Genomic DNA, 15,380 nt, shown 5'->3' on the forward strand with positions numbered 1-15,380 from the left:
AATGGGTTTTTTAATTGGTGTTCGTGACCACACACAGGCTTATGTAAAGCTATCAATTTTATAGTCCACAATCCTTCTTTCTTTGCTTTTTCTACTGTTATATATGATCCCATATCAGGTGTAACAGGCATGAGAAGCAGGGGGTAACTGAAAGATCATCAAGAATGGATTCATTTTTTCCAAGGGTTTTTGATAGTTCTGGCATAAATTACATGTTGATGGGAAAATATTTTGCTCTGCTTTATGTGAATGTTATCATAAGTAATAAACTTGCAGGAATAATGCTGAAATATTTATTGCCTACAACGAAACAATTACAAGCTCTAGCAAGTCAGTGGCCTGCAACTTTAAGCAAGGGCAATTAGTTTTGCTGTTAAATGCTAATTTTCTCAATTACCAGAGTAACAAAGCTGTGTAATGCTCCCTTAATACTCAAAGCAGTGTGGAAAAAAAAAGACTAATTTATTTCACAGCCCCCAGTAGGAGAAATTTCCCTACTGCTCAGCTGCAGGCTTTTTGCCTTCCTGCTAGAAATCCTCTTTGTTTGCTTCCATCCCTTCACCTTGAAATAAAACAAAATAAAACAAAAAAGCAACTTATTTCAAAATATAACGTACAAATATATTTGAAATTTAAATGAATTTTTACTTTTTTTTTTTTTTTAAATTTTTTTTTTCTTATGATGGTAATTATTTGTACTGCTCTGGAGAAACACCCCAGAGCTCTGAGGGAGTCTGGGATATGAGAAGTAGGATCTCCTGGTGCTGCAGGAATTTTGTTCAGTCATTAGGTTAGTCCAGCTAATCTATGTATTTTATATAATTTAAGAAGCTTCAAAGAGGTCTGTGGGTTGCCTTTAGGAATAACACCAGCACAACCTGAGCTCCTGCACTGTGTTTGGGCTCCACCTGCAGCAACCTGGTGCCTTGGGTGGGCTGAGCAAATTCTCAAAAAAAACTTCTTTGGACTTATCCCACATCTTGGAATAAATCCAGCTGCTTCCCATCTCAGCTGCTGCACTGGTCCTGTTGCAGGAGGTGATATCTGAGTGAGAACAGTGCTTTGGAAGAGTTTATTGGGTTGTTTGGTTTCTTTGGTCATGAGCATAACCGTGTCATAAATGTTCACCTTTCCATTGCACTGTAGTCTTATCGATACTCTGCACTCACCATAAATCAGTTCAGGGGCTAAAGGAGCACCTTGGGCTCCAGCTTCATGCCTGGACCTTTGCAGGGTGGGCAGTGCTGCTCTGCTGAGCTCCCCCCGCTGCCCCCAAGCAGCAGGGTCACTCCTTCCCCCTCCCTCCATTGAGCAGCCAGATCAAGCCCACTCCAGCAGTCATTAGGACATTTTGCACCGAGCGAGGCCGTGGGACCTGCCTGCTGGAAGGTTTTAATTAACTGAAACTCCCAGTGGTGCAGAGAGGGGCAGGGGGAAAGGCAGAATCCAAACCAGGGATGAAAGCTGCCTGCGCACAGGGGTCTGGCACAGCCTCTGCTCTGCCTTGGACCTTCTTTTAGAGGAGTCCCTGCATGTGCCAGGTGGCCTCTAGTCTGGAGCTTTGCCAGCACCCTCTGCCAGGATTTATTGGTGCTTTCTGCCCTCACTTCTCTCCACCTGTTCCTCTGCCCCCTGCCAGCTCCTCTAGCCCTTGAGTGCCCGGGCTTGGGACTGACTTCCCCCTGCTCTGAGTGTCTGAAAAGTCTCCTGTCTAGATCTACTTAAGAAGAAAAATAAGAATTTAAATGAGGTAGAGCTGGGTTTGACGTTAATGAGAAATGATTTGGGTGAAAGCCCCGGAAACAGCCCCGGACTTCCAAGCTGAGTTATGAATCTTCATGGCAAAGAGCAGTCTGCTGCCGGGTCCCAGCTCAAACTGGGGGGAACTTGGGCATGGAGGGGGAGATGAAGTGATCGAGTGGCATTTGGGCAAGGTGGTTTCTTGGCTGAAAGAAGGGATCTTGACCTGTGCAGGTGAACACACGCATATTGCTATCACAGTGAATATCCTCCCAGCATGGAGTTGTGGGGTTAGCATCTTTGTCCAGCTGAGTGCCGTGGGTAGCTCTGTAGCCATGAATGCTGCAGTAGCCAAACTGATTCATCCTATAGGGGCTTTTGGCGGTATGGGGTCGGGGCCACATTTTATTTACCAGCAAGACTTCTTCGGTCTGCTGTCCTTACAAAGAGCTGCTAAAATTTAGGCGGGCTACAGCCATGCTGTAAGAACACTCCTTTTAGCCTAATAATATTATTATTAATAATAATAATAAAAACTGAAAGGATGCTTTGCGTTGGGGAAGGGGTGAGGGCTGTAGGGGGATGGGGTGACCTCCCCCACCCCCAAATTCCCCCCCTCTTCGGGCAGGGCAGGGAAAGGAGCGGGGAGCCCGCCCCCGCCCGCGGTGCGGAGGAGGAGGAGGAGGAGGAGGAGGAGGAGGAGGAGGAGGGAGTCCCAGCTCCGGCATGAGGCCGGGCTGAGCGATGTGCGAGCAGGCAGCGCGGTCGTGCCGGGCCGGCGTGCACAGGCTGCTGCGCAAACCTCCGCCGGCGCTGCGCGGGCTGGACGGGCTCCTGCGCTGGGTGGTGGCCAGGATGAGCGACAAGGGCGTCGCCGACAGGGAGCTGCTCACCCCCGGAGCCTCTTCGCAGAGGAAGGGCACCTCCGTCATCCTCGATGTGAGTGCTCCTGCAGCCCCTCGGCTCGGGGGAGGGGGTATTTGCCCAGCCACCCGCATCCCACATCGCCGCCGCTGTCCCTTACCCCAAGTCCCGCTGCATCCCTCCCCGGCTCCGGAGTCCCCTTTGCATGGGTCCTGCAACCCCAAGCTCGGTTTGGGCATGGGAGTGCACATCCTCCTGCATCCCCCCACATCCTCCCCGACCGGATCCTGCACCCCAAAGACCGGTTTGGCACCAGGGTTTTTCCCTGGGTCCCACGTCCCCAGTTGGTTGGAGATTTGGGGTACATCCCGCATCCCCTTGCCCTGTACACCTCGGGATGATTAGGGGTAGGGAGAGCCTCGGTCCTGCATTTCCTGGACCAGCTGGGCAAGGGGTCCTGCACCCCACCTCCCGGGTCCTGCATCTCATTACCTGGGACCTGCACCCCCAATCTGGCTGGGCTTGGGGTCCTGCATCCATTTCCTTGGATCCTGCACTCTGTGAACAGTTTGGGATTGGGGATCAGGATTGTTCCCCGGGTTCTGCACCCCGTGGGCTGGCTGAGGATGGGGGTGAAGCTCGAATCCTGTAACCCCTTGCTGTGCATCCCTCACATTAACGGGGTCTGGGGGTGCACGCTGGGTCCTGCACCCTCCCTTTTCTCTGAGCATGGGGGTGCACCCCATGCCTTGCATCCTCAGTCCTACAGCCCCTGGGCCACCTGGGGATGCACCCTGGGTCCTTAATCCTGGTGTCAGCTCAGCATGATGGGGATGCAGGACTCAGATCCTACAAATGCCCCCAGCCTTGCAGCAGGGATCCCCCAGGCTCCCTGGGCATGGGGTGCACCTCAGATCCTGCACCCTAATGCCTAGCAGGGCTGCAGCATGGTCCCGGCTGCCTGCAAGGGACTTGGACCCGGGGCTCCTTTTCCCAGGTCTGGGGGGTACACAGGGGGGTGGCTGGTGCCTCTGCTGTGATATTTATGGACTTTCTGATTTGGGGGCTAATGAGGCTATTTGCACACAAATGAATTAGGAGACTGGGGGGGGGGAATCAGCCGGAGTGCAATGGAGTAATTACACAGCCTTTCCGAATGCAGCATCTAGTAATTAAACACAGGCACCCTCAGCTTTGCTGTCGCCTAGCTTTAAAAATAAAATGTAGTGAATGCAAAAATAAGCCACCGAGGCATGGGCTGTAGTAAAGGACAGCTTGTGCTCTCCCCCAGCCCCTCTTAGGCAGGTGTATCTCTGCCAGGTGAACCCTTGGCGCTTTCTCAGCAATTCACTGAGTTCTTTTCTGCGTCCCCAGCATGGGCTAGCGAGGCTGAACCTCGTTACACATGTGACAGGCGTTTCGGATCCCTGAATGAACCAATTTGAGTGTTTCTTGAGCTGCCAAAAGCAGCTCGGAGAGCAGAGCCTGATGGATGGCCGTGCTGGTGAAGCGGGGCTGGGTGGCTGCAGGGAAATGCTGCTGCAAGGAGAAGCTGAAAGGAGATATGTAACTAATATCCTTGGGTCTTCTATGGGAGCTTTTTTTCCCCTCCTGTCCTGAGATTGCTGAAATCTTACACCACTCTGGGCTTCAGAGCATGAATGCAATGGGGAAGCAACGTTAGCTTTATACCTAGAGACTCCCGAGTTGGAACGGTATTTCCAGCAAAATGGTACTTTAGCTGTTCAACTTTACTTTATTTAAATAGATTTTTTTGTTTGTTTGTTTTGCTTGCTTTACACTTTGAGGTTTGAGCTGGGAAAATGAGCCATGAACCATTGGCAATATTAGTTCAATAAGCTCCTGAGCCTTTTTCCTGTTCACAGTGGGACTCAGAGCCCCTTTACACCTGCTGAAAGTAGAAATGGCTGCTGAGAGTGTTAGGTTTGAGGTTTCTTTCTTTTTCCTTCTCCTCCCTTAGATCCCGTTTCTCCCTTTTCTTCTGTTACAATAGAAACTGCAATTTAAGCAGTGGCTTTATTGTAACAGGCTCTTCAAACACACCGTGAGAGCCTGCTTTAATACATAGAGTGAACAACCTGGGGAATGTGCATTTAGGTTAATTTTCACACATTAGCAGGAAAGTAACAAAGATCATGCTTGAACCATCAGGGATGAGAGCAGATTTTTCCAATTAACCCATTCCTGCTCCTGTGCTATGTGGATGTGCTCGGGAGGCAGCAGGTCCCTGCTCCAGGGCTGTGTCACTCCTCGAGGGCTGGAGTAAAGACCTGGGAGATTTTGTGGCTTAATCAGCATCCACATCAGCTGGGGGTGCTCTGCAGGTGGTTCATCAGGGCTGGGGAAGGTGGATTAAGCTTGGTTTTGGTTATGAAGTGGGTAAGATGGAGCTGGTACTAGTGGTACCTTTGTCACTTCTTCCTCATCTGTTCCGGCTTTCTTCTGACTTGAGCAACCCCAAAGAATTTGTTCTGATTCCTCTGGACCATGGGGAAGACTGATGCTCAGTGGAAGTTTCCTTCTCCCTTTGCACCAAAGAAACAGAACTGGGATGTTGTGGGGTGAAAGGAAGGGCTGAGGAAGAAGGAGATAGAAAGAGAGGGTCTGATGTCTTCTGCTGTCAGCTTGGAGGATGAATCCTAGCTTAGGGCTACTTCAGCATTTTTCTTTTGCTTGTGTCCTTTCAGGTGAATGTTTAAAAAATAAAAATGGTTTAATAGTTCAGCTTGAAGTCATAGATTTCCAAGTGCAAAAATAGATAAAACTGCAGATTAACAAAAGCCTAGTAACAAACTAATGGAGAAGACAATATAAGTCCTCAGCACTTCCTAAAGCAGGCGGCAAGTAAAACCAGGAGTGGCAAATGTTCTTCAAGGGTGGTGGTGGATAAAGCTGAGGTTGTGTTTAGTGGGGAGCTCATATAGTGTCCCTGGGTCCGTCCCCATCCCAATCTCACTCATGGGTGATTGTCCCTGGGTGTTTGCATCCCACGTCGGGATCACACGTGGCTGCCCCATCCACAAGAACCAAATGCTCTGGATTTGCAGCGTGTGGATTGCTGGGGTCTGTCCCCAGCTTCTGAGACAAGACCACAGTGATGCTGTGGTCTGCACCAGCTTTCTGGGCTGCTTGAAGATGTTCTCCATGGACTCGGAGCTTCTGTCCTGCTTCACGAGGACGAAACCCCTTTTGAGAGGAAGCTGACATTGCCACGGTGCTACTCGTGCCACCGTAACCACACATGGGTTTTTCTAGTCCAGAACAAATCCGCAAATATTCTAAGACTGATAAAATGGAAAACATGGGTTGGAGGTTGGAAAAAACTATATCAGATCTTATTTGCTGTGTGTGAATAAGTATACACGTACATACAATATAGAGCTGAGGTTTTTGGCTCCCAAGGCGTGGGAAACGTCTAGACAGGTATTGCTCTGTCTGGGAGTACTTCGGTTCTTATTTACAGACTGCTCTTACTCATCTCTTCCTGCCTTTCCAGTGGAAACCAGCACTGGTAACAGTGTGACCCACAGCGGGTGTCAGGGCTGGGCAGCATCACTGAGCTGCCCCTTCTGATTTCTGCTGGAAAGAGCTTGTGTCCCCCCTGGCTTCACCAGCGGTGACTGAATGTCTTGTGGCCAGCACTTTTAGGTTTTAATTTAAAAGCCCCTGAGGAAAGCAATGCCATTGCTTTCAGGTCAGGTGAAGCTATTTCTTGGAGAGGTTCACTGAGAACTAATTCTGACCCTCATCTGTCCCCTTCTTTCTCCAGCAAGGTCATAAAGACTGCTTCAAACCCAGCTCTCCTCTTCCGCCCTCACTTACGTAGCCAGAGCTGATTTACACTTTGTCCCCATTCAAGGTGTTTGGATAGTACATACCAAGATAATACATACCAGGCTTGTGCCAGGTGTGTGTTTCCAGATGTAGACTCCCAAATTGGCATCGTTTTCTGACTGTTTTGTCAACGGTGCCATTTCTAGTGCAGCCCTAGTGCAGAAGTAGCATCCAGTGCTGGATATCTGATAACATCAGCAGCAGCTCCTGCCCCTCTTTTGTAACCTTGATTTATGAAGCTAGGTGGTAAACAGAAAGGAGGAGGTAAGAGGGAGAAGTGAAAATGGTGTTAGCTGCTCTTCTTGTGGACGTAAAAAAGCCTGTGAGCAACACAGAGGCTGTTGGAGAGGAATTTCCTTCCATGAGGATGTAAAAGCGTCAAGACCTGTAGGGAAGGGAACAGAAAGGAAGAACAGGGGTGTGGGAGCATGGTGAAAAAATTAATCAGGCTTTTACATCTCTCTGGGTGTCTGGATGCTCTCTCATCCGTAGGTTTACCTCTCCAAGGAGGCTTGGATCCTGTTCGTGCTCGATTCTGCACTGAGATTATCAGGGAAAACAGAATTCTAGCTCAGCTGCACTCTTTATTTTAAATCAACAGCATATTAACCTGCTGAAGGAATAATAAACTCTACAAACCCTGTAATAATTCCTGGGCTTGTTAGGGGAGTGCCTGTGTGTGAATTTAATAAAATTGCCAAGAAAACCTCCCTCAAGTAGCCTCCAGTGTAGCTTTTTCTAATCCAAGAGCTCAGAGAAGGCAGAGCTGAATGTTTAAATCTGAAACCATCAATTTTACTTCAAGTTTATTATTACCACCAGCAGCTTGAATTGCTTACTTCTGCCAGATATCTGCAGTAGCCAGTTGAGAGCAGAGCAGAAATAAAGACAGCCATAGGAACTCCTGAAAGATGCTGCTGCCTCAAAATCTTGTAGGGCTTTTATCCATCTAAACAGCTCGGAAATGGATGAAGCATGCTGCAGACAGAGCTCTGCGTGCATTGCAGGAGTAAATCCTATAACATGGGCTAATCTGGCCCATGTTACGGGATTCCTCACCATGCAATGTAGCTTGTGCTACAGAAGCCTTGCTTAATAGATCTAAAGCACGGCTGATGGGGGGATGCCTGGTGTAGTAGATTTGGGACTGGATCATTTCTTGTTGACCACCTGCAAGCAGTGCATTACCCCAGCGATGGGAGAAGTGGGGGCGATGGAGCAGAAAGAGCAATCTGGGCCAGGCTCGGTGGTGCTGCTGCTGCTCCACTGAGTCTGAGCAACTTAATTGCTGGGCAAAAAACTGCACCAATGGGGTCACTGGGTGCTGCTGCTTGTTTTAGTTTTGCCCTTTAGTGTAAATATGGCGTCTTCACAGAAGCAGCATTTTTGGCAGCACCAGCAAGCTATCACAGAGCGTGTTATATCTTTATCAGCCTCCCGATGTTCATTCATACCTTGATGCTGCCTGCCTGTGTTGACAGATGGCTTTGTCTTAAATTGCTTTCTCTCCTCGTGTCCTATTTTAATTTTTGTGCGTGTAAAATTTTTGTAGTCCAATTAAGCTGGAAGAATAAATCTTGTTCATTTACAGTAAAAGCTGAACAGTTTGGTCCTGTAGATAAAGCTTGGTAGCTGATGTGGTCCTCCCTTAACAGGTTTGGCCATGAAATCTTGGTGCTTTTGCCTTAGATGTAGTTTAGCACATCAACTTACAGCCAGGCTGATTCCCTATTAGTAGACAACTTTATATATATTATTTTTTTTTTCCCCTCTTTCTCCAAGAGTTCATTGCGAGGTTGGTGGCTCCACAGGACACAGCACCATGGGTTGAGCTGTTCTCCCACTTTAAGCCATGTTTTACTTTTGTTCTTGCTTTCCTTTTCTCCCTCTGACTGTTGTGCTTAGCGGGGTGGTGATCTCCCACAGCACCTTAAAATAGACGTTGCTGCTTCTGTGTTAGAATTTATGTAATGCCTTTGTCTCCGAGCAGTGGGAGCAGTAACAAAAGGATGTGGCGATGAAATAGAAAACCCTGAAATAATCAGCATCCAGAAAGCAAAGTGCCTTGTCTGGAGGTGTTCACTGGGAGTGAGGAAATGGGGTGTCCAAGCCTGGAAAAGAGGAATGTTTCACAGTCCAGGCAGGGCATAGTGCTCATGGCCGAGTGATGTGTGCCAAAACCCTGGGAATGCCTGAGGTCCTGCTTGCCCAGCCCTAAAGAAGGATTCTTTATTCTTCCATCCCATAGACAAGCCATGACTGGTCTTTCTAATCTCAATGAGGTCCATAAGCGTGGGGACAGGTAGGATTTTCCCCCTGGACTTCTAGCTGTTCTCGGAAATGGGCAGCCCAAGAGCTGTGGTGACAAGCCCTAACCCTTGTAGGGCTCTTAGGGCTCTCCTGAAGGCTGGCACCCAGCTGCTTCCACCACATGCCTCAAGCAGAGGGCATCTGCTCCTGCCCAAGTGTGCCAGAAAGTACAGCTTCGGCCTTGCCCTGTCCAGCCTAGGGCTTCTGGCAAAAGAATGATTAATGTTGCTTAATTAAACCATACTCGTTTAACTAGCACATTCTGCAATGCAATTTGTCTCTTGGGTTTCTTGTGCACAGCAGTTTCTTCTCTGGCTTTTTTTTTTTTTTTTTTTTTTTTTTTTTGGAGTGATTCTATGACCCAGAAAAGAAGAGATTGCATTTTACGGCTGCCTCTGATCTGTCCTGCTGGTGCTTTTATTCCCTCTGCAGGGAATTTTCTTTGTGCAGCCAAAAATCTCTGCTCTGGCTCAAATTAATAGGGTCAGGTCTGAAGAGATGATAATAAAGTTTTTCCTTTTCTGTCCAATTTATGAGCATCTTAATTTTTCGGTAATTTACGGCCAAGCTTGCACTAGCAGCCATTTTTAGCAGCAGCCTGTAAGATCTCAGCCCTTGCACAAGGCTTTTGCTGTTAATCGTGTTGTGTCAGGGGACTCGTCCTAAGATTAGACTAGTAAGAAATGCAGCAGTTGTTTTTGCTGCCTTCTTCCCTGGCAAATTCCACTGTACTACACCTTCTTGCAGTTTTTCCTTCTGAAAAGTCTATCTGGTTCTTCTCTCTGGGCTGTTCCTCCACACAGTAGTTTTAAGCCAAAGTATAATCTCCTTCTCATGCAGGAAACTTGCTTAAAAAAATAAAATAAATAAAAGCCAGGTAAATAATTTGAGAAGTGCAGAACTCTGACACTTGGTTTAAGAGATATTATTGATGCTAGAGAAATTGGCTGTGCTGCTGGTGTCACTGTGTGTGTGTTGGACCTACGCTTTTGGCTTTCTTCTGCAAAGGGGATGGGAAATGAATGAACTGCTGGAGCACCCACTGATTATTTCCAAAGCTGACCGTGCCGATACTGTCCCTAGGTGGTGGTTGACCATTTTATGGGGCCAGGGGCTGGGTCTTGAAAGGGGTGGGCTCCACAAAGCATTTGAGATGGCTTGGGGGGAGGAGGGGGCTTAACTGCAACCACAAACCCTTCCAGCTGACCCACATAGTAAACACTCCTCTCTTTCTCTTTCAATTCTAGATTTTCAGAAGAGCTGACAAAAATGGTAAGTCTGAACATTCACATTTTGCTTTTTTTTTTTTTTTTTCCATTTAACTTCTGTCATTATTATTTTTTTCCCCAGATGGTAACATCCAACTGTTTAAATGCCGTTTGGTTTCCTGGGTCTGACACTGATGCCGTTTAAGCTTTGGAAGAGATTTTGTCATTTCTTTGGCTGAGGTATTCTTAGAGCAGACGTGATACTAGTGTGCAAGTCTGCATGGCGATATCTGCCAAATTTGGGGCAGCTTTACAAGCCTGAAAAGAACATCTAAAAAACTAAATCACAGCTAAGTGATAAACGAGGATCCTTCTCTTTGTAATCTTGGAGTAGCTTTGTAAAATGGGCCTAACCTGTGAAAATTTGTAGTTTGGTTCCTGTTGGACTGGGCACACACATCAAGGGGCAGTATGCATTTATGTTTATTTTTGGTTTATGCCTGTTGAAACCTGAACAACTTAGCTGAAGCCTGGTCTTGCCCTAGGATGGGGAATAGCACAGAGATGTCTCCATTAAATGGTTTGGCATCGAGAAAGGAAAGAGTGGGTTTGCTGTGAGATAACATGGCTACAGGAAAAACAGGCAGTGGGGTTCCATTCAGCCCTGCTCCTAGCTAAATCCCGAGGGCCTGTCTCTATTCTTTCCCTTTTGCACAATGAGAAAATCAAATATACATTGAGACCGTGTGTGTTTGCAGAGGGATGTGTGGGAGGCTGTGCAAGGAGCACGGAGGGGAGCAGGGTTTTTCCCCTACCAGATTTAAACAGGAGACACTCGATTTCAGAAAGAGCTGGTAAGGACTATCGCTGCCACTGGCCTGTAAGCAGTCAATGCCCTGACACCACAATAAGATCCTGAAATGTATTACTCGACTAAGCTGAGCAATAACACAGTACAAGGAGATGCTGAGGGGGCTGACATGGGGGGAGCACCCTAAGTGATGCTTGCAGGGAAAAATGAACTTCTGCTCTTGCCACCCACGCTGCCATACTTCACGGCCTCCTGAGCACTTAACTGTTGCAGTGATTTATTACTGGAATAAAAAATAATAAAAATGTTACTCTGCTGAACACAGCTCAAAAGGATGCATCTTAACATACCGGTCTTGATGCAGTTATTTCCAGTGGCTGCTTTTCAAACTCAGCCAAACGATGCTGTGCTTTTATTTTAGACACAGTTCAATTTATAACAGCTGTGATAGGACTGGAGAACCAGAACTCAGAGTGCAATGTTTTGTCTTGGCTCTTTTACCAAGGCAAAGAAGGACGAGGTACCCGGATGCTTCTCCCTTTGTAAGGTTCGAGCAAGTGAACCACAGATAACAGGTGGGATTGCTTGGGCTGTGTGGGGAAGGCAGACAGTGAGCTGCTCAGATGCAGCCTAGTGCTTAAAAGCATTTTCTTGTCCTGCTCATCCGACCGGAGGGAGTTTGGGTTTGGGCAAAGAGGCAGAGATTAGCACCCCAGAGCTGACCCTGGGGAGTCCATCAGCTACCCTCAGCTCTGAAATGCCCCTCCATGGTGACTTGCATGGGCTGCCCTGCCCAGCAGATGTACCCAATGCCGCTTTTCAGCAGGTTTTCCCCATGTAAACCCATGTGTGGAGTGAGGGAGCCTGCATACGTGGCGAGACAGCTTTGGTAATAAGCGTTTCACACAACAGGAGGAAAAAAAACAACTGTTAATACTTCCCTTGATTTCCAGCTTATTGCTTGCCATCTGCAACATCTGCTGCAGAAATATGGGGCACACCGTGTAGTGGAGAAGAACTTCTGGCTCAGCAGGGAGATGCAGTTTTGGGGATGCTGAGCATCCAAGCATCTGTTCACCCCAACATGGGTGCTCCCCTGGGTGCTGTTTGCCTGAGCATCAGACAGGGATGCTTGCATGGCTCAGAAATGGAGCATTTCTTGTCTAGATCACAGAATATTACAACAAATGCGGGTCTCCAGTGACGTATCTGCCACCTGGTCACTGTTAGTGCTGTGAGTGTAATGGGGGTGGGATGATGTCCCAGCACCCAGTCGCTTTGCTGAGGTCTGCAGCCTTCTCTTGCTGCCATTGTAAGCCTCCCTGGGGCTGGCTGATGTCAGAGGCATCTCCCACCTTAGTATATTTTAAAAAAACATTGAGTTCAGAGGTGCATTAGGCATTGCAATATGGTCTGGGGAGGTAGCTCAGGCTCTGGGGAGCCCACCTCGTGCTTCATCAGCTCCAGCATCACAGCTGGATGCAGAGTCAGTGTATAGAAGACAAAAACATGCAAACAGCTAGTAGGAAAGAAGAAACTGGTGTTAAAATGAATAATTTAAACGTGTAATATTAGTGTGTGACATGTCCCCACCTTACAAGGGTGCTTCAAGGAGAGAGATGCTAAACGTGATACATTCCTGTGCTGTTCACAAAGCCAGGAGACTTCTGAGGAAGGAGTTTTCTGTATATTGGCTTCTATTCCCATTCCTTTTGGTGCAGTCAGCCTCCAGCTTCACTGCTGGCCAACAGAGCGTGGTTCTCCCCGTGGAGAGAGGCCAACGGGATGTACCTTTTCTTTTGCATGACGTGCTGTCACCATGTAGTCTCAATTCAGCTGGCAGCCCTATCCCTCTGCAGGCTCCTCGAGGTGAGGGGCCAGCACCTGCCACTCCTGGTGCCCTGCTTTGGCAGCTATTCATATTTGCCTACCTCTTGGCAATGGGGCTTGCTTCACTCTGTAATTAGCCCAGCACGTTCCTCTGCAGCCTTCGGGGGTCACGGCTCCCTGCAGACTCCCCTCCAGCACCCCATGGCTCACAGCAGCTGCTGCAGGAGGCGTGCAGGGATATTTCTCTCCCTGTGCCTTCCCTGCAAACCCTGGCTCAGAGGTTTCCAGAGGCAGCTGTAATATCTCTGTGTTTTGTATCCCTAGGGATAGCCTTTTCATGACTTCCTCTGACATCCTGGCCTTTAATTTATTGATTTGTTGAAACTCAGCCTCTTCATTGCTTTACCATTACAGCTCCGATGATCAATGGGAGCATCAGCTGACTGCTTTCATGTCCCACCAAGGGCTGCCCATGTGACATACACAGACTTCTGCTGAAAAAATGAAAGTCTTGCATTTTAGGTTTTTCTCTGAATCCCAGGAAGGGGTCCTGAGCTCTAGACAGGCTGCAAAAAACAAAAGCTCCCAGGTTCTCGAAATATCATACCCTGTTACCAGGCTTTGGCTGCCTCCACACCTGCGGAGGCTCTTGTCTAGCAAGGACTTTGCTCCCTTTAATTAACCATCTGTGACAAATCATTAGCAAGCACCATGTGACAGCAGCACCCCAGGGATGGAACTCCCAGGGTAGGCAGTGCTGGCAGCTCCATCCTAAAGCAGCAGCTTTTGCTTTCCTCAGTTGTGCTAAAGCTACTCTTGGAGATGAGACCTATAGAAATAGAAGGGAAGAGCTCAACTTTTGCCTTCTGCTTTAACTGCAGCAACTCATTTAACTCTTTCCATCCAGAGATTAGGTGCATAAAGGGTTGGCTCAATTTCAAAGTTGTTGTGGTGTCCTCAGGTGAGGGTCTTTGCAGAGCTATGGCCCTGCTGGTGCATGCCTGCTGGTCCTGACAGCAGTGTGAGATGAGTTTTGGGTGCTCAGCTATGCTGCTGAGTTTGTTCCCATCTGCAGAACGTAAAAGATTTGCTCCATAACTGCCTCTCCAGTTGAAATTGCAATATAGAAGTTCCCATGCTACTCCTTTGTGTTATAGGCTTAAGGAGTTGTTTTATTTTATGTGCAGCCTCTGACAGTCAGGAGGTCTTGCATTTGGAAGTCTTTTCGGTGTCTTGACACTTTTCAGCCTGGTAAAAGTGGTGTGTGTGTGGTGTTAATGCAACGTGGCTAGTTCAGGCATGGTAATTATGGAGCCTGGCCATGTGAACCCAGAGCTTCTCCTCCTTCTTCTTCCTTCCAAAGCTCCTCGGCATAAATTATTAATTTGTGTGAAATAGGATGTTCTTGGTGCAAGATGCTAAAATATATTATTGTTCCTGCCATGTTTAGGTACTTGTACAAAGGTGATTTCACCCAGTGCCTACATGTACTGGGAGACCTCTAAGTAAGCAGCTCTTGCTCACTGAAGGACATCTTGGTCTCCTGCCCCAGAGGAGGACTGAGACTGTGATGAATACGAGTTGTCCCCGACCTTTTCCCCATTAACAATACCAAGCAACTGAATTTGCAGCTTATCTATGTGATAAACTGAGCAAACAGTCTGGGTAGCACACCTTGAAACAATGAACACATTGGAGATGTCCGGATAAACTGGCGAATGGCCTGACAAAAGGGAGAAGGGCTGGGACGTAACCTTCTGACTGAATAATTTAGCCATCTCCAGTCGTGCTTTGCAGGGGCATGGCTGTCAGTCACTTGAAATAATCCTTTTTCTTCCATGTAGGAGTGTTTTTCCTTTCCCTGCTAATAAATCCACCTACTGTCTTGTAATCCTTCTAGTCCCAGTAAACAATACTTAATCATTTAATTGGCATGTGGTGGGAAAAAGGAGGCAACTTGTTTTAGGCTCGTAAAGCTGAGCTGTCCATCATCTGAGGTATCTACTGTGTACTTCAATCCTCTCTTCCGAAAGCTGTTAATCAATTATAAGTTAAATAGCCCAGCACTCACTTTGAAAGATTAAGATGGTTTTATTTTGACAGACCAGCCTAATTGCTAACGATCAGTTATAAAAATGTTCCTCCACGGAAACAGTTTTGTTATCTGGAAATCTCCAGTCCCTGCAGCTACCCAGCTCCCGTGGCCGGGGTAACTAAACGTGACGTGCATCCCATACAAGGTTTTAAATGCTGGCTATGTAGCAGCCAGCTGAGATGTTGAGAGGGCGAGAAGCTGCCATTAGCCATGGTAATCAGAACTGCTGATCAATGAGCGGACTGGACGTTTTGCTGCAAATAAGGCCAAGGCTATGTCACCCTTAGCAAATAAATCCTGTCCCCAGTAGCTCTACTGGAAAGAACCTTTTCCTCAGAACGTGCAATCTGTTATGTTCACAGCATATTCAGCGTGTAATTTGGCAAAGCTACGGTTGTGAATCATCAAGCCATTTTCCAAAGGGCATTGTTACCTGTATTGGATGCGTTGTCAGTGTAATTATCTGTAACCACGCTCTTGGAAAGTGGCTCAGATATTGACCCTGATAAGGGACATGGCACTACAGTGTGGCTCAAGATGTTGTCATTCTAGGGACACAGCCACAACACTCCATTAATTCCTTGTAATGACAGGTAATTCTTTGTAATGACAGGTAAGATTGCTGCCTCCACCCAGCTGCTCTTGGCTGTAAATAGGATAAGGCCAG

General features: G+C 47.6%; 1 protein-coding gene across 1 annotated transcript in view; it reads left to right on the top strand.

Moving 5' to 3' along the window:
• Positions 1–2,476: 2,476 nt before the first annotated feature.
• The window catches only part of NECAB2 (N-terminal EF-hand calcium binding protein 2), a 57,751-nt gene continuing 44,847 nt past the window's right edge, over positions 2,477–15,380 (top strand). Inside the window, exons 1-2 of the mRNA XM_032195655.1 lie at positions 2,477–2,679; positions 10,017–10,041. Coding sequence (XP_032051546.1) covers positions 2,485–2,679; positions 10,017–10,041 — 220 coding nt within the window. The 5' untranslated portion in view covers positions 2,477–2,484. The remainder of the gene's footprint in view (positions 2,680–10,016; positions 10,042–15,380) is intronic.

This window comes from Aythya fuligula, chromosome 12, assembly GCF_009819795.1.
Source record: "Aythya fuligula isolate bAytFul2 chromosome 12, bAytFul2.pri, whole genome shotgun sequence".
Lineage (NCBI taxonomy): Eukaryota > Metazoa > Chordata > Aves > Anseriformes > Anatidae > Aythya > Aythya fuligula.